Source organism: Mobula birostris, chromosome 6 (assembly GCF_030028105.1).
Source record: "Mobula birostris isolate sMobBir1 chromosome 6, sMobBir1.hap1, whole genome shotgun sequence".
In the NCBI taxonomy this organism is placed as follows: domain Eukaryota; kingdom Metazoa; phylum Chordata; class Chondrichthyes; order Myliobatiformes; family Myliobatidae; genus Mobula; species Mobula birostris.
The window spans coordinates 117,847,620-117,875,054 of NC_092375.1; the positions used below are offsets into that span (position 1 = coordinate 117,847,620).

The 27,435-nt window shown below is 44.8% G+C and overlaps 2 protein-coding genes across 2 annotated transcripts in view; both read left to right on the forward strand.

The window, feature by feature from the left end:
• The window catches only part of retreg2 (reticulophagy regulator family member 2), a 37,632-nt gene extending 10,369 nt beyond the window's left edge, over positions 1 to 27,263 (forward strand). The window contains exons 7-9 of the mRNA XM_072261128.1: positions 6,620 to 6,708; positions 24,405 to 24,540; positions 24,886 to 27,263. Coding sequence (XP_072117229.1) covers positions 6,620 to 6,708; positions 24,405 to 24,540; positions 24,886 to 25,475 — 815 coding nt within the window. The 3' untranslated portion in view covers positions 25,476 to 27,263. The remainder of the gene's footprint in view (positions 1 to 6,619; positions 6,709 to 24,404; positions 24,541 to 24,885) is intronic.
• The window catches only part of tmem169b (transmembrane protein 169b), a 462,028-nt gene that overhangs the window by 183,135 nt on the left and 251,458 nt on the right, over positions 1 to 27,435 (forward strand). The gene's annotated exons all lie outside the window — the stretch shown is intronic.

Here is a 27,435-nt window from a genome sequence, read left to right on the forward strand (position 1 = left end):
GGTGGTGTAGTGGACAGTGAGGCAGGATATAGATCAGTTGCAGAATGAGTGGAGAACAGGCAGATGGAGTTTATCCAGCTAAATGTGAAGTGTTGCACTCCAGCAGATCAAATGTAAAGAGACAGTACACTGTTAATGGCATGATCTTTAAGCGTGTCCATGTGCAGAAGGTGCAGGTTGTTAAGTTTCCTCACTCGCACGCATAGGGCAGTGAGAAAGGCATCTGGTCAGTTTGCTTTCAAAGGCCGAGACACTGAATATAAAAATTGGATATTGTATTGCAGTTTGGTCAGACTGGACTTCTGTGTATTGCTCTGATCGCCACACTGTAAGGAGAATGTGGCAGAGTACAGAAGAGATTCGCCAGCACATTGCCAGGAATAGATGGCTTCAGTTAAAAGGAAAGATTGAATACACTGGGTTTATTCTCACTGGAATATAGGAGGCTGAGGGTTTTTTTTGCATTGCATCTGGTCAAGATGGCACTGAGCTACAGTCTCTGAGTTCGTGGCTCAGACTTGGTTGCTTTTCAGGTTGTAGGGATGATTTGGGGACAAAGGAGGGAATTAGGGGTCAAGTTAGGGTTTGGGACAGGTATATGGGGAGTTAGAGTTCAGGATAGAGTCTAGTCCCCTGCTCTGTGTTCAAAAGCCAGCATTGTATACGTGGAACATCCATGGTTAGATATTGACCCGGCAGACCATTAGGGCGAGGGCTGGTGCTTCCCTCCCACCCCTGGGTCAGTCAGTTGTCTGTGGAGTTCAGCTGGGAAGGAGGCGCAGGGGCTGGTTACCCCCTCGGTATGTGAATCGGTGAGACCGAGATTCGAGATCCTCATTTGTCATCATCAGTGAGCCCCTGGGGTCAATACCAAAGATCGAAGCCTGAAGGTCCATCAGAAGTTTGGAAGCCTGGGTCTGTGAGATTCTCGAGTTCACTGGGGAAGTCAAAGGCCAATGTCTGTAAATCCCCAAGTCCACTGGCGGCTGAAGATTGCCTGCCTTGGGGTTGGAGGACTGTGTATGTGCGTGGGTAGGTGGCAGGGAGGAATGGGGCTTGTTGTGTACTCTGTTGTGTAGCCAAGCATGGTGGGCATGCTGTGCCAGCAGCAGGATATGTGCCAACACTTGTGGGCTCCCCCAGCACATAGGTTGTTGGTTGTTAATGCAAATGACACATGTGCATCGAAACAAACAGTGAAAAATGAATCTGAGTCATTTAGAGGTTTGCAGAATTGAGGGCATAATTACAACAAATAAAGTTTTTTTTTCCTCAGTGGAGGGTGAGTCTAGAACTGAGGATGCAGGTCATGGCTGTGATCAGACAATATGGTGTGCTATTTATGAAAGCTGTTGTGAGGACAGTCAGCTGAACTGGAGCTGAGCTTAACCTGTATAATAGCCTATTCCATGATTTGTTTATGGGGCTGGTACTGGTCTGTAGCTCTGTTAACAATTTGCATTTTCTCCAGCCCTCTTCTATTTGCCTCTTTTCTGTTTATGATATAATTCACAGTATTTAGCTGGTAATCTTGTATCTTGTATAACCAAGTTCACCTTTTCCTGACTGGTGTCTTTACTCCCTGTGGATTACTGTAAGCAATTTCCATGTTGGCCGACAGGCTGAACGCATGCAGGCCTTTACTCCTCTGATTGGGTGAGACAAGAATTAGAGGTCGTAGGTTAAGGGTGAAAGGTGAAATATTTAAGAGGAACCTGATGGGGAACTTGTTCACTCAGAGGGTGATGTGAGTGTGTGGAATGAGCTGCCAGTGGAAGTGGCAGATGTGGGTTTGATAGCAACATTTAAGAAAAGTGTGGATAAGAACATTAATGGGAGGGATGTGGAGAGTCACGGTCCAAACGAAAGTAGACGGGATTAGATCAGCATGGACTAGACGGACTGAAAGGTCTGTTTCTATGCTGTTGTACTTTTTGACCCATTAACATTCCATGATTTTAAATCTTTGCCAATGGTGCCCTTCCTCTTCCTCTTTCTCCCATATCCACTCTCCTCTCCAGCCACATTTCCTCCTTTAGCCTTTTACCTTTTCTACCTATAACCTCCCACCTTCTCACTTCATCCTCCCCTCCCTCACACACCCGCCTTCCCCTTCACCTGGTCTTACCTATCTCCTAGCTTGTACTCCTTCCCCACACCCCGCTACCTTATTGCGGTTTCTGCCTCCTCCCTCTCTAATCTTGATGAAGGGTCTCAACCTCAACATCAAATCTTTATTCATATAACCATACAACAATTACAGCACAGAAACAGGCCATCTTGGCCCTTCTTGGCATGACAGTGAGAGTAGGAATGCGATGAGGTGGAGGATAAATGCGTGGCTGAGGGATTGGAGCAGGGGGCAGGGATTCAAGTTTTTGCATCATTGGGACCTCTTTTGGCACAGGCGTGACCTGTACAAAAAGGACGGGTTACACTTGAATCCTAGGGGGACCAATATCCTGGCAGGGAGATTAGCAAGGGCTACTGAGGTGACTTTAAACTAGAATGGTTGCGGGGTGGGAATCAAATTAAAGAGGCTAGGCGAGAGGAGGTTAGTTCACAACAGGGGGATGGGAACCAGTGCAGAGAGAATGAGGGGTGTAAAATGAGGGTAGAAGCAAAAAGTAGTAAGGTGAAAAGTAAAAGTGGCAGGCCGACAAATCCAGGGCAAGCATCAAAAAGGGCCACTTTTCAACATAATTGTATAAGGGCTAAGAGAGTTGTAAAAGCGCGCCTGAAGGCTTTGCGTGTCAATGCAAGGAGCATTCGTAACAAGGTGGATGAATTAAAAGTGCAGATTGTTATTAATGAATATGATATAGTTGGGATCACAGAGACATGGTTCCAGGGTGACCAAGGATGGGAGCTCAACGTTCAGGGATATTCAATATTCAGGAGGGATAGACATGAAAGAAAAGGAGGTGGGGTGGCGTTGCTGGTTAGGGAGGAGATTAACGCAATAGAAAGGAAGGACATAAGCCGGGAGGATGTGGAATCGATAGGGGTAGAGCTGCATAACACTAAGGGGCAGAAAACGCTGGTGGGAGTTGTGTACAGGCCACCTAACAGTAGTAGTGAGGTTGGGGATGGTATTAAACAGGAAATTAGAAATGTGTGCAATAAGGGAACAGCAGTTATAATGGGTGACTTCAATCTACATGTAGATTGGGTGAACCAAATTGGTAAGGGTGCTGAGGAAGAGGATTTCTTGGAATGTATGCGGGATGGTTTTTTGAACCAACATGTCGAGGAACCAACTGGAGAGCAGGCTGTTCTAGACTGGGTATTGAGCAATGAGGAAGGGTTAATTAGCAATCTTGTCGTGAGAGGCCCCTTGGGTAAGAGTGGCCATAATATGGTGGAATTCTTCATTAAGATGGAGAGTGACATAGTTAATTCAGAAACAAAGGTTCTGAACTTAAAGAAGGGTAACTTTGAAGGTACGAGACATGAATTAGCTAAGATAGACTGGCAAATGACACTTAAAGGGTTGACGGTGGATATGCAATGGCAAGCATTTAAAGATCGCATGGATGAACTACAACAATTGTTCATCCCAGTTTGGCAAAAGAATAAATCAAGGAAGGTAGTGCACCCGTGGCTGACAAGAGAAATTAGGGATAGTATCAATTCCAAAGAAGAAGCATACAAATTAGCCAGAAAAAGTGGCTCACCTGAGGACTGGGAGAAATTCAGAGTTCAGCAGAGGAGGACAAAGGGCTTAATTAGGAAGGGGAAAAAAGATTGAGAGAAAACTGGCAGGGAACATAAAAACTGACTGTAAAAGCTGAAAAGAAAAAGATCAGTTAAGACAAATGTAGGTCCCCTACAGACAGAAACAGGTGAATTGATTATAGGGAGCAAGGACATGGCAGACCAATTGAATAATTACTTTGGTTCTGTCTTCACTAAGGAGGACATAAATAATCTTCTGGAAATAGTAGGGGACAGAAGGTCCAGTGAGATGGAGGAACTGAGGGAAATACATGTTAGTAGGGAAGTGGTGTTAGGTAAATTGAAAGGATTAAAGGCAGATAAATCCCCAGGGCCAGATGGTCTGCATCCCAGAGTGCTTAAGGAAGTAGCCCAAGAAATAATGGATGAATTAGTGATAATTTTTCAAAACTCGTTAGATTCTGGACTAGTTCCTGAGGATTGGAGGGTGGCTAATGTAACCCCACTTTTTAAAAAAAGGAGGGAGAGAGAAACCAGGGAATTATAGACCAGTTAGCCTAACATCGGTGGTGGGGAAAATGCTAGAGTCAGTTATCAAAGATGTGATAACAGCACATTTGGAAAGCGATGAAATCATCAGACAAAGTCAGCATGGATTTGTGAAAGGGAAATCATGTCTGATGAATCTCATAGCATTTTTTGAGGATGTAACTAGTAGAGTGGATAGGGGAGAACCAGTGGATGTGGTATATTTGGATTTTCAAAAGGCTTTTGACAAGGTCCCACACAGGAGATTAGTGTGCAAACTTAAAGCACACGGTATTGGGGGTAAGGTATTGATGTGGATAGAGAATTGGTTAGCAGACAGGAAGCAAAGAGTGGGAATAAACGGGACCTTTTCAGAATGACAGGCAGTGACTAGTGGGGTACCGCAAGGCTCAGTGCTGGGACCCCAGTTGTTTACAATATATATTAATGACTTGGATGAGGGAATTAAATGCAGCATCTCCAAGTTTGCGGATGACACGAAGCTGGGCGGCAGTGTTAGCTGTGAGGAGGATGCTAAGAGGATGCAGGGTGACTTGGATAGGTTAGGTGAGTGGGCAAATTCATGGCAGATGCAATTTAATGTGGATAAATGTGAAGTTATCCACTTTGGTGGCAAAAACAGGAAAACAGATTATTATCTGAATGGTGGCCGATCAGGAAAAGGGGAGGTGCAACAAGACCTGGGTGTCATTATACACCAGTCATTGAAAGTGGGCATGCAGGTACAGCAGGTGGTGAAAAAGGCGAATGGTATGCTGGCATTTATAGCAAGAGGATTCGAGTACAGGAGCAGGGAGGTACTACTGCAGTTGTACAAGGCCTTGGTGAGACCACACCTGGAGTATTGTGTGCAGTTTTAGTCCCCTAATCTGAGGAAAGACATCCTTGCCATAGAGGGAGTACAAAGAAGGTTCACCACATTGATTCCTGGGATGGCAGGACTTTCACATGATGAAAGACTGGATGAACTAGGCTTGTACTCGTTGGAATTTAGAAGGTTGAGGGGGGATCTGATTGAAACGTATAAAATCTTAAAGGGATTGGACAGGCTAGATGCAGGACGATTGTTCCCGATGTTGGGGAAGTCCAGAACGAGGGGTCACAGTTTGAGGATAAAGGGGAAGCCTTTTAGGACTGAGATGAGGAAAAACTTCTTCACACAGAGAGTGGTGAATCTGTGGAATTCTCTGCCACAGGAAACAATTGAGGCCAGTTCATTGGCTATATTTAAGAGGGAGTTAGATATGGCCCTTGTGGCTAAAGGGATCAGGGGGTATGGAGGGAAGGCTGGTACAGGGTTCTGAGTTGGATGATCAGCCATGATCATACTGAATGGCGGTGCAGGCTCGAAGGGCCAAATGGCCTACTCCTGCACCTATTTTCTATGTTTCTATGTTTCTAGTCCGTGCGGATCTCCTACTCTCATCTAGTCCCACCGACCTGCACTCAGTCCAGAACCCTCCATTCCCTTCCTGTCCATATATCCATCCAATTTAACTTTAAACGACAACATCGAACCTGCCTCAACCACTTCTACTGGAAGCTCGTTCCACACAGCCACCACTCTCTGAGTAAAGAAGTTCCCCCTCATGTTACCCTTAAACTTTTGCCCTTTAACTCTCAACTCATGTCCTCTTGTTTGAATCTCCCCCACTCTCAATGGAAGAAGCCTATCCACGTCAACTCTATCAATCCCCTTCATAATTTTAAACACCTCTATCAAGTCCCCTCTCAACCTTCTCTGCTCCAAAGAATAAAGACCTAACTTGTTCAACGTTTCTCTGTAACTTAGGAGATGAAACCCAGGCAACATTTTAGTAAACCTCTTCTGTACTCACTCAATTTTATTGACATCTTTCCCATAATTCGGTGACCAGAACTGTATGCAATACTCCAAATTTGGCCTTATCAGTGCCTTATACAATTTCAACATTACATCCCAACTCCTATTCCTCTCGGATGCTGCCAGGTCTGCTGAGTTCCTCCAGCATTTTGTATGGATTTCTCTTTATTTTTGATAGGTAGGGAGACAGTTCAGCCCAATGAGTCCATTCTGTCCCTGGGAGCATTCCCGCTCTCATTCCTCCACGTAACTCTGGCGCCTGACAGCTCCCCTGATTTTTGCACTCGTGCTCCCCCTTCCCCAATACCAGGGGAAATTATCTGTGATCAATTAGCCTATATTTATAATTGCCTTTCTTCCCCACTTTTCCTTCTCATCCTGTGCTGACCTTTAGTTTCTGATTTTTTAAATTATATATTGTCCCACTTTTCCTACCCTTGCTCTCCCACTTCCCCACCAAAGCACTTTCTGCTCTTCCCTTCCTAAGATTCCAGTGCTGTTTACAGTTCCCTAAGGACTTTGTTGCAGATTGTGGTTTGTGCTTTTCAGAGAAACTGGTGAAACCAGAGAGCTGCGACGAGCCAACAGCGGAGACGGAGAGTGAGAGCGAGGCCGAGCTTTCCTGCTTTAATTCTAAGGTACTGGGCTAGCCACACTGTTCCTTTAACTGCGGCTCTTTTGTGGATATTCACAGGGTCTCCATCACTCACACTGCTATTTATTTGCACGGATTATCCGTACAGCACCCTCAATAACAAGCAGAATTAACCTGTGACCACTAGAATCGTTTCTAAATTTCAACAAGTTTGCTCAGTTTCCACAAGAAAGCGATGGGTATTAGATTGAATGGGAAATTGATGAGAGCTGCAGGCAGCTAAACTTCAGGAGCATTTAGTGCGTTGTGTGTACTAGTGTCGAACTTCTGTGTTTGGTGAGAAGGTCCCACAGATTTGGGGTGAGGGAATAATCCATAGAATTCAGTTTGAAAAGCAATAGTGGTGGCTGCGTTGAAATGTGAACGAACCAAGAAGTTGAGTTGGAGGGGTGCAATGAAAACCCGTACCAAGTGGTTGAGGTCCAATAATTTTCTGTTAACAATCTAGGCCAAAACTCTACAACATCCAGTGAATGGTGGACAATTAAACAGCTAATCTAGGGAGAAAGCTCCAAGATCATCTCTACCTTCCACAGCGATGGAACCCAGCATGTATTAAGAATGTGTCTTTTCCACAGCAATAGAGCCCAATGTGAATCAAGAATGTCTCTGTTTTCTACAGCAATGGAACGTGACATGAGTGTCAAGATTGTCTCTGTTTTCCACAGTGATGGAGCCGGACATGAGTGTGAAGAACATCTCTTGTTTTCCACAGTGATATAGCCCAACACGAATGTGAAGAACATCCCCTCCACGGTATAAAGCCAGTCTTAGGCCACTGGATTTACTTCTGACCTTAACCCTTGCTGTCAAAGAATGAGACTGATTGATGGAGTAGGGGCTGTGAGCTTTCGCAACATTTCAAGTGTAATGCTGACTGTTAGGACTCCAGTATCAGCCCTGTCCGTAGTGTAGCAATTCCATATCGGCTCCAACAATGGAACTTTCCCATTGTGCAACATTACCCAGTTCTTCCTGCAAATGGATCAGCAGAGCAAATCCTATTCTGTCAGTCTACTCTCAGTCATTTCCCAAATGATGGAAGATGTCACTGGTGTTACATCGTGGCACCAGCTAACCAGTATCCTGCTCAGTGTTAGTTCCATGAGGACCACAGCTAAACTCCAGAGATGATGTAAATGATTTGTCCTCATGTTCAAGTGCTGGGAAAATCCCCCCTGGTGCACTCGGCCAGATTTAATCTCATGGGTTCCAAGGTGGCTTGTTAAGTTGAATACAAAGTTGATTTGGTGACAGAAGACAGAGGGTAGTGGTGGAGGGATGGTTTTTTTCATCAGTGTGTGACCAGTGGTGTTCCACAAGGATTGGTGCTGAGAGCCCTGTTTGTAGTATTTATTAATGATTTGGATAAAAATGTAGATGGGTGGATTAGTAATTTTGCAGATGACACAAAAAATGAAGTTTTGGATTGTGAGAAAGGTTGTCAAAAGACTATGGATCAGTTGGAAATGACTGAACTTCAATCCAGGCGCACAAGGTGATGCATTTTGGGAGGTCAAATGTGAGGTGAAAGCTTACGGTAAATGCCGGGAGTATCGACGTACTGAGGGATTTTGGGGGATACAGTAACTTGTAAAAGTATTCAGCTCCCACTCCTTTGTTCACGTAAATGAGTATTACAATCAGGGATTTTGATGAATTTAATTGATAATTTTTATTTGTGAATCACATACTCCCTTTTTTTCCCCACAGTGGAGCCCAAAAACAGGGAAAATTAAAAACATGAAAAATGAAAAATTAAAAAACTTAAATATCAGCAGCTCAAAAATATTCGTTCCCCTTTGCTTACAGCTATTACAGGCAGTAGTCTTGGGATAAGTCTCAATGTGATGGAGCAAGATTTACTGATTCCTCCTTGCAAAATTACTCAAGCTGTGCCAGATTAGTCGGGGAGTGGCAGTGGACAACAATCTTGAGGTCTTGCCAGAGATGTTCGATTGGCTTAAGGTCAGGATTCTGACTAGGCCATTCAGGGACATCAATTTTCTTCATTTGAAGCCACTCCGTGGTTGCTGTGGCAGTGTGCTTTGGGTTGTTATCCTGCTGAAAGATGAACTTCCTCCCCAGCTTAACCTTTCTGGCAGGGGCAAGCAGGTTTAATCCAGGATCTCTCTGTATCTAGCAGCATTCACCTTCCCATCAATCCTGACCAGATTTCTATTCCCTGCTGTTGAAAAGCATCCCCATAGCATGATGCTACCTCCACCATACTTTACAATAGGTATGGTGTTACCTGGCTGATGCGCAGTATTAGATTTATGCCACACGTACTGCTTAATGTTGAGGCCAAAAAGTTCTACTTTAGTCTCAGCTGACCACAAGACCTTCTTCCACATTATAGTGTCTTCTAAATGACACTTTGCAAAGTCTTAACAGGCAAGGATATGCTTTTTTTTTTAGCCAGGGCTTCTTCCATAAATACCCCTTTTTGTGCAAGGCCTTGCAAATTGTAAAGCCGTGAACCTTACCTCCAGTTGAAGCCACTGACTTATCTGCAGATCACTCAGAATGACTGATGGCGTCACAGCAGCCTCTCTTACAAGTGCCATTCTTCTCCAGCGACTAAGTTAAGAGGGGTGGCCTGACCTAGGCAGTGTCGCCGGGGCTTCATATTTTTTCCTCTTTTTCATGATGGTCTGCACTGCTTTTGAGATGGTCTTGTACCCTTCCCCAGATTTGTGCTTCTCTATTATCATTTCCCCGACTTGTCTTGAATGTTCTTTTGTCTTCATTTTGGTTTGGTCTGTTGAAAATCTACCATACTGCAGGACCTTACAAAGAGAAGGAAAATTTATTCTTATGAATTCATTGAAAAGAGGTGATCCTCCAATTTTCTACATTAACAAATTGGGTGAGCTGTTATGCTGATATACAGCACCTGAGGAAAGTTAGTATAGTAATTACAAAGGGGATTAATATTTTTTCAGTCTCACAATTTTGTTTTTGTTTTAAACTTTTAGTAAATTGTTGACAGGTTTTGGAATTTTTCTTTTGATTTGACATGATGCACAATGTCTTTTACACTTGCTCAAAAAACCCTACTTCAATATATCTTAAATTTAGAAAATGAGACAGTAAAACGTGAAAATAGTTGTGGGGGCTGAATACTTTTTCAAGGCACTTTAAGTCCGTAGCATACAAGTGGATAGGGTGGTATGGAAGGCATACAGCACGCTTGCCTTCATTGATCGGGGCATTTACTATAAAGTTGGCAAATCCTGTTACAAATACATAAGAGTTTGCTTAGGCCACGTTTCGAGTATTGCGAGCAGTTCCTGTCCCCACACTATAGGAAGTACGTGGAGGGTTGAAAGAGGGTGCAGAGAGATTCACCAAGCTATTGCTTGTTTTGAATTTATTCAAGAGATTTGTGCTCCATAGGCTGAGCCCATCCTAATTCAGCATTCATCAGTTGGGCTGAAAGGCCTGTTATGGTGACCCTGACTCTATAATTGCCCTTGAAGTTGGTGATGAGCTGCCTTCTAGAACTGCAGTAGTACTTTACATGTGGATCTACCCCCAGTGCTGATCGGGAGGGAGTTCCAGGATTTTAACCCCATTACAATGAAGGTATAGTGATATTTCACAATCAGGGCTGTGTGGTCTGAACCCTCTGGTTCTGGTGATCCTTTGCCTTTCCAGCTGGTAGAAGTGGCGGGTTTAGATGGTGCTGCCATGTGTTTTGTAGACAGTATAAATTGCTGCCAGTGTGCACTGGTGTTGGACAGAGACTGATGGGGTGTTGAGCTTCTTGGCTTGTATTAGATGTAAGGAGAGGGCAGATTACTTCCTCTGGAGCAGCAGAAGCTGAGTAAGTATAAAAATCTGAGGGGTGCAGGGTCTTTTCCCCCAGTTTGTAAATATCAAATACTGAAGGGAATGAGTTTAAGGTTGGGGGCGAGATTTAAAGGAAGTGTGTAAGGCAAGTCTTTTTTAAGAGCAAGGGGAAGTGGTGAAGTAACATTTAAGGGGCATTTAGACAAATACATGAAGGGGCAGAGATGGTGAATTGGGGGGGATGATGTGGATTGTGTGAAGGCTGGTGGGGTTAGATGAGCATATGGTCAACGCACCATGGTACGGTGGGCCAAGGTGTCTGTACCTGTGCTGTGCTTCTCTGTTGCAATTGAGGAGGAAATTGTGCGCTGTCCGAGACCGTGTCGGACTTTAAAGAATATGGTTGGCACTGATGAAGGTCGGTGATCATGAGAGAGGATACCACTGCTGTAGTTTCTCAGGATGGTGTGCTAGGCCTGGTCAACCATGACTGCTTCAGCATTGCCCTCCTCCCCGTTGAGATTTCCAGTCAGAACTTGAGCATCCAGAATCAGCCCACCGTGACTGTGCTGACCATCCACCACCTAGTTACACTAACCCTGCATTAATCCGTCACTGACGAAGACGACTCCTAGATTCTACCATTCACCTACATAAGGGTCAATTGCGGTGGTCAGCTAACTAACCTGGGCATTTTTGGGATGCGGGAGGAAGCTAGAGCACCTTGAAGAAACGCATGTGCAAAGTCCACACACTTTTACCAGTTCAAATGAAAAGACATTGGCCTGTATGAACTGTTTCTCTCTGCCTGCCTTGTGATCAGACCTAGACACGATACTCCCAAGTGTGGATTAACCGAAGTTTATACAGCTCCATCTCGAATTCCGGACGATTATGTTCAGTGCCTTGACTACAAAAGATAAAGATACTGAGTGTCTTCAGCATTTTTCTGTCTCTATTTCAGAAATGGGAATATTCACAGGTAATTGCAAATGGAACTGAGCTTTTTTTACTTGTGCATTAAGGCGGTTCATTGCCTGTATTTGACAGGATCTCAAACTTATAAACATAGGTTGATAAGTGACAGGTAACATTCCCAACACACAAATCTGTTAAAGAGAACTTAACTACTTCCTCATGGCATTTTTCATGGTCGCCTTGGACTCTGCATTTACCAGGAACTTAACGAGACTAGCCTCAATATTGACCAGATAGATGTGGATGTCTGCATGAGGATCTGACGCCACAGCTTTCCCACATAATGATAGAGTGCTCCAACTTGTCTCGATGCATCAGCTCCCAGAGGCACCTAGGGTGGCTTTTGAACACTGACGTTCCAGGCACCCAGGAGTGGCGTTTGAGCACTGAGCTGCTGGGAACACGTATGTCACAGGCACCAGGGGGTGGGGTTTGAACACTGACCTGCCGGTGACTTGTTACGTCCCGGGGGTACACAGAGCAGAAAATGTAAATGGGGAAATCAAGTGGCCTTGGAGTTTTAATGCAAGCATTTATCAAGTGCTCCTGAAAGAAGTGTGGATGAAGACCAAAGTCTGTATGTCATCAGTAGTCAAATCTTCAATTTCAAGCATGTTCCTATCATAACAAATGCTCAGGATGGTTCACCAAGCTAAAGATATACTACCTTTGACCACTGTCCCACTAAATAGATGAACTGACTGTATAAGATGTGCAGTATTGTGTGCAATTCTTACTGGCTTCATTACAGGAAGGATGTGTGAGCTTTGGAGAGAGTGCAGGAGACATTCACCAGGATGTTGCCTGGAAGTGTGAGCAATAAGGAGAGGTTGGACAACCATGAGGATTTTTTTTTTTTTTTTTTTTTGAGTATTGGAGGCTGAGGAGAGACCTATAAAATAATGGGAGGCATTGTTGGAGCAGATGGTTAGAGTATTTTACCCAGATGGGAAATGTGAAGTGTTGGAAGGCTTGTATTTCAGGTGAGGAGGGAAAGTTTTTACACACAGTTAATTCAACATAGTGTTCAGCACAGACTGAGGGGCCTGTTCCTGTGATTACTGTTCTATGTTTCCACTGGCCTAGACAGATCCACCTTGAGTAAAGTTCCTACTTCAGGGAGGCAAAAGAAGAAAGCATTTACTGAACCAGAGCAGATAAAAGTAGGCAAATGGTGGCATCCGTTCGTCTCGCGAGACCATGGATCTGCGCCTGGAAATGTTCTCCAGAGCGCAGGCCTGGGCAAGGTTGTATGGAAGACCGGCAGTTGCCCATGCAGCTAGTCTCCCCTCTTCACAACACCGATGTTGTCCAAGGGAAGGGCAAGGGCCAATACAGTTTGGCACCAGTGTCGTTGCAAAAGTTGCCAGAACGAGGTTGAAGACAACGTTGGACTGCCTTAGGGACTCCAGCTCCGGATTTGTCCTCGGTTTACTTCCGGGGCTTTTCCCCATGAGTGGGTATGGCCGCAAGGCAGTGGAGGATTGAAATCAGAGTTTTCCCTCTCTTAGGTGGACTGCCTTCCCAGGCTGACGAGCTCCATCTACCCGAAGAAGGCAAATATATACACAGTAATGACTAAAATATAAAGATAACAGAAAGATACAAGTTTAATGAAAGCTTGTTTGGTGTAGAGAGGTTGGGAATATAAGCAACCGCCAACCGCGCTGGCAAAAGATGATAAGGGACACATGTAATGTTGTTCAGCAGTATGGGGGAAATATGTTCCGAAAGGAGGGAACATCCGAGGGCAGGAAGGAGGTTTGTATTAAATGCAGCAAAGGAGAGCATGATAAGAGATTAGAAAGGAAAAAAATAATTAGGAAGTTTAAGGTTAGCCTCAAAATTAAACTGAAGGAACATACAAAATGGTGAAATCTTTTGTACAAATATTTACAACTATCTACAAATATTTTGTAGATCGTCAAGGAGAAAGGAGGGTAATAATGAATACTGGACATGAAAGAACAGCAAATCAGTGCAGGAAGCTTTAGAGAGATGCAGGAGTATTAAATCAGTATTTAGTCATACAACAAGAGCCCCTTTAGCCCAGTTGGTCCATGCTAACCCAGATACCCCTTTAATCCTATCTACCTCCATTTGGTCCATGTTCCTCAAACTTTCTTACCCTTATACCTGTCCAGGTGTCTTAATGTTCCTGCCTTAATCACTTCCTCTGACAGTTCATACCATACACTGACAAATGTCGCCCCTCAGTTCCCTATTAAATATCTCTCCTTAAACCTGTGCCCTCATGTTCTTGATTCCCCAGCCCTGTGTATATTGACCCTATTTGTGCCCTCATGATTTTATAACACCTCTGTAAGATCAACCCTTGAAGACAGTCTCATTAATCAACCTCACTCCATACCTTAGTCCTTCAAGTCCCGGTAACATCCTCAAAATCTCCTCTGCACTCTTTGCAGCTTAATGCATCTTTCCTATAGCAGGATGACCAAAACTGAACACAGTATTCTCAATGTAGCCTCGCAACATTTTATATACTTTTATACTTATGCATGCAAACAAACTACCCTCATCAAATTTTGGAAATTCCTGTCTAATACCTTCAAAATCTGCCTTACCCCAATTTAGAACTTTAACTGTGGATGAGATCTGAAACTAGTAGAACTGTGGCTACTGGTTCCAAAGTGCTCTCCTACTGACCCTTGGACATTTCTCCTGCCCCTTTCTCCACTCCCAGTCTACGTTAGGAAAGTTAAAATCCCATACTATATCAGCCCCTTCTGCAATCTTCCTTCATAGTCGGTTCCTCTAATTCCCATTGACCGTTGACTATTATGTGGCGTATTGTGCCATCAGAACAAGGTGTCCACTCCTTTCTTTCTTAGCTCCACCCATAAACAAGTTGATAGGGTTGGTAAGAAGGTGTAAGGTGTGTCGCCTTCATTAGTCAGGGAATTGAGTTCAAGAACCATGTTGGAGCTCTTTAAAACTGGTGAGACCACACGAGGAGTACTGTGTTCAGTTCTGGTCAGCTCGTTATAGGAAGGATGTGGAAGTGCTAGAGGATGCAGAGGAGATTTACCAGGATGCTGCCTGGATTAGAGAGCGAAGAAGGATGAAAGGGAACTTGATAGAGGTGTATATAATGAAAAGAGGTATGATCAAGTGGTTACCCGAGACATTTTCCAAGGTGGAGATGGCCAGTACAAGGGGGCATAATGGTAAGATGATTGGAGGAAAGTAAAGGAGGTTGTCAGAGTTAAGTTTTTTTTTTTTAAACACAGTGGTGATTTGTGGAGTGAACTGCCTGGGTGGTGGTAGAGGCAGACACATTAGAGGCATTTATGAAACTCTTAGATAGGCACATGGATGATTTAAAAAAAAAAAAAAATGGAGGGTTATGTGGGAGGGAAGGGTCAGATTGATCTTAGAGTTGGTTAAAGGGTTAGCACAAAATTGTGGGTCAAAGGACTTGTACTGTGTTATAGTGTTCTATGTTCCTCTGCATGTAATAATACATTAGATCTGAAATGCATTCTTTGCATCTCCAGGGCCTGACAAGGTGTTCCCTCGGACCCTATGGGACGTGTGTATAAATTGCTGGGACTCTAGCAGAGATATCTAAAACATCGTTAGTGACAGGAGAGGTAGCGGAGGATTGGATGATGGCCAATGTTTTTCCGTTGTTTGAAAAAGGTAGTGAACAGAAACCAGGAAATTATAGGCCATTTAGTCTGACATCAGTTGTGGGAAAGTTATTAGAATGTATTCTAATGGACAGGCTATATAAGTATTTGGATAGACATGGACAGACAACAGTAGTCAGCATGGCTTCATGCGTAGTAGTTCATGTCTAACCAATCTTGAAGAGTTTTTCGAGGAAGTTGCGAGGAAAGTGGATGAAGGCAAGGCAGTGGATATTGTATACATGGACTTTAGTAGGGCATTTGACAAGGTCCCACATGGTCAAGAAGGTTCAGGATGAGATAGTAAATTGGTTTAGACATTGGCTATGTGGGAGAAGCCAGAGAGTGGTAGCAGAGGATTGTCTCTCTTACTGAAGGCTTGTGATAGTGGTGTGCTGCAAAGATTGGTGCTGGGTCCTTTGTTGTTCATCATCCAGATCGTTGATATAGATGATGATGTGGTTTACTGGATCAGCAAATTTGCAGATGATGCCAAGATTGGGGGTGTAGTGGACAGCAAGGCCTGCAGAAGGATCTGCATCAGCTGGAAAAATGGGCTGGAAAATGGCAGATGGAATTCAATGCAGACAAGTGTGAGGTTTTGCGCTTTGGCAGGACCAAGCAGGGGAGGTCTTACTCAGTGAACGGTAGGGCACTGAGTAGAACAAAAGGATCCAGGAATACAGGTCCATAATTCATTGAAAGTGGTGTCACAGGTAGATAGAGTCATAAAGAATGGTTTTGGCACATAAATCGATGTATTGAGTACAGAAGATAGGGTATTATGAAGTTGCTTAAGACATTGGTGAAACCTAATTTGGAATGCTGGCGTGCAGTTTCGGTCACCTACCCCACAGGAAAGATGCAAACAAAGTTAAGAGTGCAGAGAAAATTTGCAAGGATGTTGCCGGACCTAAGTTATAAGGAAAGATTGAATAGGTTAGGACTATTCTTTAGAACCTAGAAGATAGAGGGGAGATTTGACAGAGGTATACAAAATTATGAGGGGTATAGATAGGGTAAATGCAAGCAGGCTTCCACTGAGTTTGGCTGGGACTACAACCAGAGGTCATGGGTTAAGGGTGAAGGGTGAACAGTGCTGCTGCAGCATTACTGGAATACAGAGGGAAAAACCATGATCAGATGTGCTGGCTCGTATATCAGTGGTCTGTAAATTGTTGAAAAGAAGGTGCATTGGAAAGTGTGCCTTGTGTGGTGACATGGAACAGTACAACACGGGAACAGGCCTTTCACCAGCACTGTTGTGCCAAATTACTTAAACTGGTATTCAAATAAATGCCCTCTAAACTGATCCTTTCTGCCGACACAATGCTCATATCCTTCCATTTTGTGTATGTTCATGTGCCTAAGAATCCCTTGAGCACCCCTATTGTATCTGCACCCCAGGCAGCACATTGCAGCAGTAGTACAGTGCAATACATTAAAAAAATAATGTTACAATAAGAAATATTTTAAAAGTATACGTGTTGCAAAAAGAGAGCAAAACGGTAACGTAGTGTTTATGGATGGTTCAGAAATCTGATGGTGGAGGGGAAGAAGCTGTTCTTCAACATTGGGTGTGGTCTTCAGGCTCCTGTACCTTCTCCTTGACGGTAGTAATGAGAAAAGGGGATGTCCTGGATTGTGAGAGTCCCTAATGATGGATGCTGCTTTCTTGAGGTATCACCCTTTGAAGATGTTCTTGGTGGGGTGGTTAGTGCCCACAGTGGAGGCCATGCATGCAAAATGTATACCTCAATCAGATCTCCCCTCAGCCTCTGCCATTCCAGTGGAAACACTTCAGGTATGTCCAACCTCTCCTGAGGTAGATTGGGAGATAAGGATTCCATCTATTGTACTGGGGAAAATTATCTGTCCGTGAGTCTGGAGATCTGTGCTTTCAGGGTTTGTATTTTCTGCCTGATGAGAGAAGAGAGAATTTCCAGAGTGGGTGGGGTCTAAGTTCAAAGTAAATTTATTATCAGAAGTACATGTATGCCACCATACACAACCCAGCAATTTGTTTTCTTGTGGGCATACTCAGTAAATCCTTGAACCATAATAGAATCAATGAAAGAGCACACCCAACAGGACAAACAACCAATGTGCAAAATACCACAAACTGCAAATACAGAATAGAAAAAATATATAAATATCAAAAGCATGAGATGAAGAGTCCTTGAAAGTTAGCCCATAAGTTGCAGGAACAGTTCAGTGATGCAGTAAGTGAAGTTGTCCCCACTGCTTTACTGAGGTGTACAGAGACGTGTAGGCAGAGTGCTGGAGGGGAGGCTCGTTTCTGTGATGTGCTGAGCTGTGTCTACAAGTCTCTGAAATTTTTTTTGCAGTCATGGGTAGAGCCATACCAAGCAGCCGTGCATCCAGGTAGAGTCATAGAGTGCAATACAATACAGCACAGAAACAGGCCCTTCGGCCCATCTAGCCTGTGCTGAACTTTTATTCTGCATAGTCCCATCAACCTGCATCTGGGCCAGAGCCCTCCATACCCCTTCCATCCGTGTAATAATGCTGCAATTGAACCCACATCCTTCACTGTCACTGGCAGCTCATTCCACACTCTCAGCACCCTCTGAGTGAAGAAGATTCCTCTTAGGTTCCCCTTAAGTATTTCACCTTTCACCCTCACTCTATGACCTCTAGTTCTAGTCTCACCCAAGCTCAAAGCCTGCTTACATTTCCCCTATCTGTAGCCCTCATTATTTTGTACACCTGCATGAGATCTTCCTCAATCTGCTACACGATGAAGTCCTATCCTTTTCAACTTAACCCTTTAGTTCATGTTCGCAAGTCCTGGCAACACCTGTGTAAATAGGATGCTTTCATGGATAAAAACTGGGGGTAAAGTTTAATGCCACATTTCGTTGATGAGCTTTCTTGGTCACATCTAGGCCAGCGTTTAGACAGGCACAGGTTCATTGTGCATAGTTAGTGTAGATTTGTTAGGGATGTTTTGTGCAATAGACAGTACATTTCTTGGAAAGTTACTGAATGTGGAAATGATAATTATAGTACGCTGGTTTTTTTTTTTGCAAAGTTCCACATAACATGGAACATTACAACTTAGTACAGGCCCTTTGGCTGAACCTTTTAATCTACTCAAAGATCAATCTAACCTTCCTCTGTCACATAGTCCTCCATTTTTTAAAATCATCCATATGATCAGTATCTAACTGTCTCTTAAATGCCCCTAATGCATCTGCCTCTCCCACCATGGGTGTTCCATGCACCCACCACTCTCTGCGGACAAAACCTACCTCTGACATCCCCCCCCCCCCCCCATACTTTTTCCTCCAATCACCTTGAAATTATGCCCCCTTGAATTAGCCAATTCAGCACTGGGAAAAGGTCTCCAGCTGTCCACTCGATCTATGCCTTTTATCGTGTTGTATTCCTCTAGCAAGTCACCTTCATGCCAAAGAGAAAAGCCCGAGCTTGTTGAACTTATTCTCATAAGTCTCCTCTGCACCCTGTCTAAAGCTTCCACATCCTTTCCATAATGAGGTGACCAGAACTGAACACAATACTCCGAGAGTGGTCTAACCAGAGTTCTATAGAACTGCAACATTACCTCACAGATTTTGAACTCAGTCCCTGACTAATGGAGGCTAAAACACTATACACCTTCTTAACTACCCTATTAACTTGTAAAGCATCTGTGAGGGATCTATGGACTTGGACTTCAAGATCCCTTTGTTCCTCCAACCTGCTAAGAATCTTGAAATTAACTCTGCATTCTACCTTCATTTTTGACCTTCCAGAAAATTACTTCACACTTTTCTGGATTGAATTCCATCTGCCACTTTTCAGCCCAGCTCTGCATCCTGTCAGTATCCCGTTGTAACCTACCGCAACCTTCTACGCTTCCCACAACTTAACCAATCTTCGTGTCATCTGTACCACTTTCTAACCCACCCTTCAAATTGAGTCTAAATGTCTATGTCCAATCATTCATCGTCACAATCCTCTCACTCCAGGTTGTCCCAAATTCTACTCACATCAGACTAAATCTGCACCTGTGTGATCCCATCGCTGAACACTGTGCTGTAGTCTGAATGGATCAAGGGTGCTGGAGATGGCTTGCTATGGAGCCTACATCCTGCACCTCTGTTAACAAAGTCACAATCTCTTTTGGTTCTGTTCCAGAGACAGCCATTGTAACTGATCAGCTTTGGAAGCATGGGCTGTGCAGATCAGTGGTGGTTTTGTGTAGGAAAGTGTTTTGGAGAATTGGAAGTTCAAGGCTCAGAGGTGGAATGGTTGAGGAGGTCAGAGGTTTGGAGCATGGAACTAGGGTGACAGTAGAGGTTGTTGGGCACCAGGGAGTTCAGAGGAAGGAGGTGCCTCAGGACTTATGTTAGTATGGAAGAAGCTGAAAGACTGTGTTGTGAGTTTCAAAGGTAGGTGTTTGGGTCAGCAATTTGTTAGGTTGTGCAGTGAGATTCAGATCAGAACATGACGGATGCCACAAAAGGAATATTTAGTATTGTGAGTCTGGTGTCAGGATTACTATGTGAAAAAATTTAGGTATCAGTGAAATCTTAAGGCCGTAAGATTTAGGAGCAGAATTAGGTCATTTGGCCCGTTGAGAATGCTCTGTCAATTCATCATGGCTGATCCAATTTTCCTTTTAGCCCCAATCTCCTCTGTTCTCCCCATATCCCTGCATGCCCTGACTAATCAAGAATCTATCAACCTCTACCTTAAATATATATAGGGACTTGGCCTCCACAGATTCACCAACAGTGGCCGTGCCTCTGCCACAGGGTCTGGCCCTGTGGCTCAGAAGGGTAAGGAAAGGAAGAGGATGGCAGCAGTGATAGGGGACTCTATAGTTAGGGGATCAGACAGGCGATTCTGTGGACACAGGAAAGAAGCACAGATGGTAGCTTGACTCCCAGGTGCCAGGGTCTGGGATGTTTCTGATCACGTCCATGATATCCTGAAGTGTGAAGGAGAACAGTCAGAGGTCGTGGTGCATATTGGTACCAACGACACAAGCAGGAAAAGGGAAGAGGTCCTGAAATCAGACTACAGGGAGTTAGGAAGGAAGTTGAGAAGCAGGACCACAAAGGTAGTCATCTTGAGATTACTGCCTGTGCCACGTGACAGTGAGTATAGGAATAGAGTGAGGTGGAGGATAAGTGCGTGGCTGAGGGATTGGAGCAGGGGTCAGGGATTCAGATTTCTGTGTCATTGGGACCTCTTCTGGGGCAGGAGTGACCTGTCATCCCGTGGGGACCAATATCCTGGCAGAGAGGTTTGCGAAGGCTATTGGGGAGAGTTTAAACTAGGATTGCTGGGGGTGGGAACCATCTGAAGAGGCAGTTGGCTCACAAATAAGAAAGCTTGGAGACAGTGCGAGAGAGAGGATAGGCAGGCAACAGAGAAGGGACGCACTCAGACCGATGGTTTGGGATGTGTCTATTTTAATGCAAGGGAGTATCGTGAACAAAGCAGATGATCTTAGAGCGTGGATCAGTACTTGGAGCTATGATGTTGTGGCCGTTACAGAGGCTTGGATGGCTTAGGGGCAGGAATGGTTACTTCGAGTGCCAGGCTTTAGATGTTTCAGGAAGGACAGGGAGGAGGCAAAAGAGGTGGAGGCGTGGCACTGTTGATCAGAGATAGTGTCACAGCTGCAGAAAAGGAGGAAGTCATGGAGGGGTTGTCTATGGAGACTCTGTGGGTGGAAGTTAAGAACAGGAAGGGGTCAATAACTCTACTGGGTGTTTTTTATAGACCACCCAATAGTAACAGGGACATTGAGGAGCAGATAGGGAGACAGATTCTGGAAGGGTGTAATAGTAACAGGGTTGTCGTGGTGGGAGATTTTAATTTTCCAAATATCAATTGGCATGTCCCTAGAGCGAGGGGTTTAGATGGGGTGGAGTTCTTTAGGTGTGTACAAGAAGGTTTCTTGACACAATATGTAGATAAGCCTACAAGAGGAGAGGCTGTATTTAATCTAGTATTGGGAAATGAACCTGGTCAGGTGTCAGATCTCTCAGTGGGAGAGCATTTTGGAGATGGTGATCACAATTCTACCTCCTTTACATTAGCATTGGAGAGGGATAAGAACAGAAGAAAGCGTTTAATTGGAGTAAGGGGAAATATGAGGTTATCAGGCATGATCTTGAAAGCGTAAATTGGGAACAGATATTCTCGGGGAAATGTACGGAAGAAATATGGCAAATGTTCAGGGGATATTTGCGTGGAGTTCTGCATAGTTACATTCCATTGAGACAGGGAAAGGATGGTAGGGTACAGGAACCGTGGTGTACAAAGGCTGTTGTAAATCTAGTCAAGAAGAAAAGAGCTTACGAAAAGTTCAAAAAAACTAGGTAATGATAAAGATCTAGAAGATTATACTAGCAGGAAGGAGCTTAAGAAAGAAATTAGGAGAGCCAGAATGGGTCATGAGAAGGCCTTGGCGGACAGGATTAAGGAAAACCCCAAGACATTCTACAAGTATGTGAAGAGCAAGAGGATAAGATGTGAGAGAATAGGATCAATCAAGTGTGACTGTGGAAAAGTGTGTATGGAACCGGAGGAGATAGCAGAGGTACTTAATGAGTAGTTTGCTTCAGTATTCACTACAGAAAAGGATCTTGGCGATTGTAGGGATGACTTACAGTGGACTGAAAAGCTTGAGCATGTAGATATTAAGAAAGAGGATGTGCTGGAGCTTTTGGAAAGCATCAAGTTGGATAAGTCATTGGGAGCGATGGGATGTACCCCAGGCTACTGTGGGAGGCAAGGGAGGAGATTGCTGAGCCTCTGGTGATGATCTTTGCATCATCAATGGGATTGAGGGAGGTTCTGGAGGATTGGAGGGTTCCATTATTCAAGAAAGGGAGTAGAGACAGCCCAGGAAATTATAGACCAGTGAGTCTTTCTTCAGTAGTTGGTAAGCTGATGGAGAAGATCCTGAGAGGCAGGATTTCTGAACATTTGGAGAGGCATAATATGATTAGAAATAGACAGCATGGCTTTGTCAAGGGCAGATCATGCCTTATGAGCCTGATTAAATTTTTTGAGGTTGTGACTAAACACATTGATGAAGGTAGATCAGTAGATGTAGTGTATATGGATTTCAGCAAGGTAACCCATGCAAAGCTTATTGAGAAAGTAAGGAGGCATGGGATCCAAGGGGACATTGCTTTGTGGATCCAGAACTGGCTTGCCCAGAGAAGGCAAAGAGTGATTGTAGATGGGTCGTGTTCTGCATGGAGGTCAGTCACCAGTGCCTCAGGGATCTGTTCTGAGACCTCTACTCTTTGTAATTTTTATAAGTGACCTGGATGAAGAAGTGGAGGGATGGGTTAGTAATTTTGCTGATGACACAAAGGTTGAGGGTGTTGTGGATAGTGTGGAGGGCTGTCAGAGGTTATAGCAGGACATTGATAGGATGCAAAACTGGGCTGAGAAGTGACAGATGGAGTTCAACCCAGATAACTGTGAGATGGTTCATTTTGGAAGGTTAAATATGATGGCAGAATATAGTAATGGTAAGACTCTTGGCAGTGTGGAGGATCAGATGGATCTTGGGGTCTGAGTCCTTAGGACACTCAAAGCTGCTGTGCAGGTTAACTCTGTGGTTAAGAAAGCATATGGTGCATTGGCCTTCATCAATCCTGGGATTGAGTTCAGAAGTCGAGAGGTAATGCTGCAGCTATATAGGACCCTGGTCAGACCCCACTTGGAGTATTGTGCCCAGTTCTGGTTGCCTCACTATTGGAAGGATATGGAAACCATAGAAAGGGTGCAGAGGAGATTTACGAGGACGTTGCCTGGATTGGGGAGCATGCGTTATGAGAATAGGTTGAGTGAACTCGGCCTTTTTTCCTTGGATCAACGGAGGATGAGAGGTGACCTGATAAGATGATGAGAGGCATTGATCATGTGGATAGTCAGAGGCTTTTTCCCAGGGCTGCAATGGCTAGCACAAGAGGGAACAGTTTTAAGGTACTTGGAAGTAGGTACAGAGGAGATGTCAGGGGTAAGTTTTTTTACGCAGAAAGTATGAGTGCGTGGAATGGGCTGCCGGCGACGGTAGAAGCGTCTATGATAGGGTCTTTTAAGAGACTCCTGAACAGGTATATGGAGCTCAGAAAAATAGAGGGCCATGGGTAATCCTAGGTAATTTCTAATGTAAGGACATGTTTGGCACAGCTTTGTGGTCCGAAGGGCCTGTATTGTGCTCTGGGTTTTCTATGTTTCTGTGTTTTTCTGGCTAAAGAAATTCCTCTTCATCACCGTTCTAAAAGCACGTCCCTCTTTTCTGAGCTGTGTCCTCTGGTCTTAGACTCTCCCGCCACAGGAAACCTTTCACCATTCAATAGGTTTCAGTGAGGTGTCCCCTCATTTTTCTGAATTCCAGTGAATACAGGCCCAGAGTCGTCAAATGCCCTTCATTTGACAAGCCACTCAATCCTGGAATTATTTCCATGAACCTCCTTTGAACCCTCTCCAGTTTCAGCACATCCTTTCTAAGGAGCCCAAAATTGCTCGCAATACTCCCAAGTGAGGCCTCACTAGTGCTTTACAAAGTCTCAACATTACTTCCTTGTTTTTATATTCTACTCTTCTTGAATTAATGCTAATGTCACATTTGCCTTCCTCACCACAGACTCAACCTGCAACTTGACCTTTAGGGAATCATACCCAAGGACTCCCAAGTCCCTTTGTGCCTCAGTAGTCAAACCAAACTGCATGACCGTACACTTCCTGACATTGTAGTCCATCTGCCATTTCGTTGCCCGTTCTCCTAATCTAAGTCCTTCTGTACCTCGCTACTTCCTCAAACTTCTACTTATCTTCATATCGTCTGCAAACTTTGCAACAAAGCCATCAATTCCATCAACCAAATTATGTCTTGGGTGGTATGAAGTCATGGATTAGGAGGGAACTGTGGAAGTGACAAATTTCAGAAGTCAGTCCATGGGATTGGGGAGATTTTGTATTCAGATGTGTGTTAGCAGCTGAGTGATTGGATCATAGGTTGGTGGATGAGGACTTAAAAGATTTGGAGGAAATGAGTCAGGGTCGGAATGAGTTGTCATTGGGAGATCATGTGGTCAATAACTGGAGGGTGGATTGGGACATTGGACCAGGATTATATTATTGGAAGAGTTGGGAGATGGTGATGGTGATGTTGGGTGAGAGTATCAGTGTTTGTGAAGGCAGTGTCAAGGATTATTTTGATGGACAAGTGTTTTGATCTCAACAGGTAGATGTCAGGACAACAGCTTTGGCCTTTGCAATCACAGACTCAGAGCTATCAGATGAGGAAGCTTCAATTCTGGAGAGTGGAGGATTCACAGTGTCTCGAGGAACAACTCCACAACTTTCAGATGTGTCTGAAGGTAAGGCAAATATTCAAAGTTGGGGTATAGAAATCTTGCACTGCCCAGCACAGTTCTCTCACTGAGCTCTCCAGTTGTCCCATTCATCCCATTCGTTTTTCTATGCCCTTAAAACCCTACCCGACAGAATTTATTTCCTTGCCTTTTGAAAAGCTCTCCTGCTCGACCATTCAGCAGCATTCACCATGCACCTTGCCTTCCCCCACTAGGAAATCTCGAAATAAGAACAAGTTTGCAGGGTCCTGGGCCCAGAGTGAGATGGGCATTAACAGCTCCTGGGCAGAATGGTCTCCTTTGCTATCATTAGGCACCCGAATGGCTCTGATTATGATCCTGTGCTTTCAGATCTGGAGCGGCAGAGTGTGCATAGTGAACCCGAGGAAGCTTTTGCCAGGGACCTGCCGGAGTTTCCCTCTGTGGAAGAGCTGTCAACTGACGGGAGCCCGTCCCACATCGTGCCCCGTCTCACCTCCCAGACTGACGACGGCACTCGAGACTCTCGGTTCTTCGCCGAGACCCTGACCTCCCCTCTGCACTTTGTAAACTCGCATTTTAATGGGAATGAGGCTGCAAATAATCAAGCAAAGACTGACCAAGCTCTCAGCTCATCCCTACAGAGTTTCAGCGAGGAGCTGGTAGCCTCTGCAATCACCACCGTGGTTCGGAACACACTATCCTCTCTTCTTTCCAGCCCTCTGACAGACAACCACACAGAAAGCTTGGGCTTCCTCCCTGCAGAGATAGACCTGAACTTCCAGACACCATTGGAGCTAGGACTGGGTGACGTGGAACCTCCGCAGGAGGAGGGGGATGATTTTGAGCTGCTCGATCAGGGGGAGCTGGAGCAGATGGACACGGAGCTTGGTCTCACTCAGCAGCTCAGGGAACCGGATACTTTGCAGGGCACAGCACCTGAGGTGCAGGAGGAGAGCTAGTGTCAGCGCAAGTCCACAGACCGGATCAGTGAGAGAGACCAACGTTGGTCCTCAGCATGTGGTACCAGTCTGTCAGTGTATGGTACCAGCCCCCAACTGTGCTCTCCTTCCCCTGCTCTGTGGCACTGGTCCAGTGATCCCTCAGACCGTGGCCCCAGTCCTCCCAGCATGTGGTACTACTTCCTAACTGTCCCTGCTCCCCCTCCTTGTGGCACTTACCTCTGTGGCTTCAGTCTGTCAGTTTGTGGCAAGTCGCTCACCCTGTCCATGCTGGAACCCCACTGTCTCTCTATGCTGGTACATTAGTCCCCTTCTGCACTGGGAAACCCAGTGCCCCCATGTTTGGCCCTGGACCTCAGTCACTGCACATTGGGGACACCCCCCCCCCCCAGCCTTTCTGTAATGTACCAATGCTGTTGCCCCTGTGTGGCATCAGTGCACCTCTGGCCCCTCAGCTTCCAATCCCAATCCCTGTGACCCTGGCATCTTGGAGTCTGGATCCCTCTCAGTGTGTAGGTTTGTTTACCCCATTGTTCTCCAGGAGCAGAGCAAATTCAAAAGGTTGTGAGGGACCGGGGTGTTTGCAGTTCATTGACTACTTTGGCCGTTGTGGCAACTTGAACCAGCCTAAGCCTAGTCCCTGGCCTGTGATCCTTCTGTGGTTCCACAACCAAAGGCTGGTTATGGACTCATTTCTCCAGGAGTTAAAGGAGAATCTACTGCTCTGATTCCTGTCAGCTATGGTTTCTAGCATACACTTGATGGGTCTTTAGGGTAAGACTTGTAAATGTTTTCTAGCATAAATGTTGGGGGCTTGCTTGGATCCCTCCCTAAACCTGGGACCAGGATAGTGATCATTAACACAGGTTTGGGTTGGGACTCATATTTCAGAGCACTGGTAATTTAGGATCTAGTGTGGGAGCTTGAGAATTGGCAGGAGACAGGGATTGTGAATTCAGGACCTAGGATGGACATCAAGAATTCTGTGGTAGGAGATGGGGATCAGAAAATAGGGGCTGGAAGCAGGCATTCAGGGGCCCAGGCAGCAATCGGGAGTCAGCAAAGGGATTAGGAATTCTAAATTCCAGGAATGAGGGAACCTGAAATCTGGATCCTAGGAATGTGAAGAGTCCCTTGGTAGATCCTAACTTACCACGTGCTGGTAGATAGATTTGGCATAGGCCAAAGGGCCTGTTTCTGTGCTGTAGTGCTGTGGCTAGGATCTAGTCTCATCTGTGATTCTGATGTGTGAGCCCCTCTCTGGATCTCCTCTGGCCAGGATTGAGTTTCATCGCCCCAGTTTAAAGGTTTTATTTCAATGTTCTTGTGAAATTCTGTTTTCAGTGGCACTTTGAACCATTATTTTGTGTGCAGTCATGTTTACATCGAGGCAAGGGAGCAGTAGGTACACCTTAAGCACTTTGTCTTTCCCTCTCTGTTGGGGCAGGGGAAGGTGAATTAGAGATCAGTGTGATGTATGATGGTCACTGGTAAGATTTCTTGTGAGATATTGAAAAGATGATGCTGGAACTGGCCGGAACAATGAGACACCCATTTTAACAAATAACGTTCAGGCCCTGGAACACAGTTTACATTAGAACCCAGTCATTAAGTTAAATGTATTTATTTATCTAATCAACTAGGCAATACAGGTAAACTGGTTAGAACCCAGCTTCTACCTGCTTAATACTGAACATAATCTGCTCTGTCAATATACAAGAAGCATTTTTCTACTTAAACGTAGTAAAAAATGTGTTTGTAAACAAATAGCACGGCTCAGAATTTCCTTTCTCAATGCAAAAGAAACAAGACCATGTTTGCTTCTGGGGAGGGGGGAGGAGAGTGGGGGATTGAAGGCAAGCAGAAATCTTTGGGAAGTGAGGGGGGCACAGAGACACCACAGTGGTTTCAATGTGATAATTTCACTTGCACAAAGTTGGGGTCTTTGGCAGGAGATTGA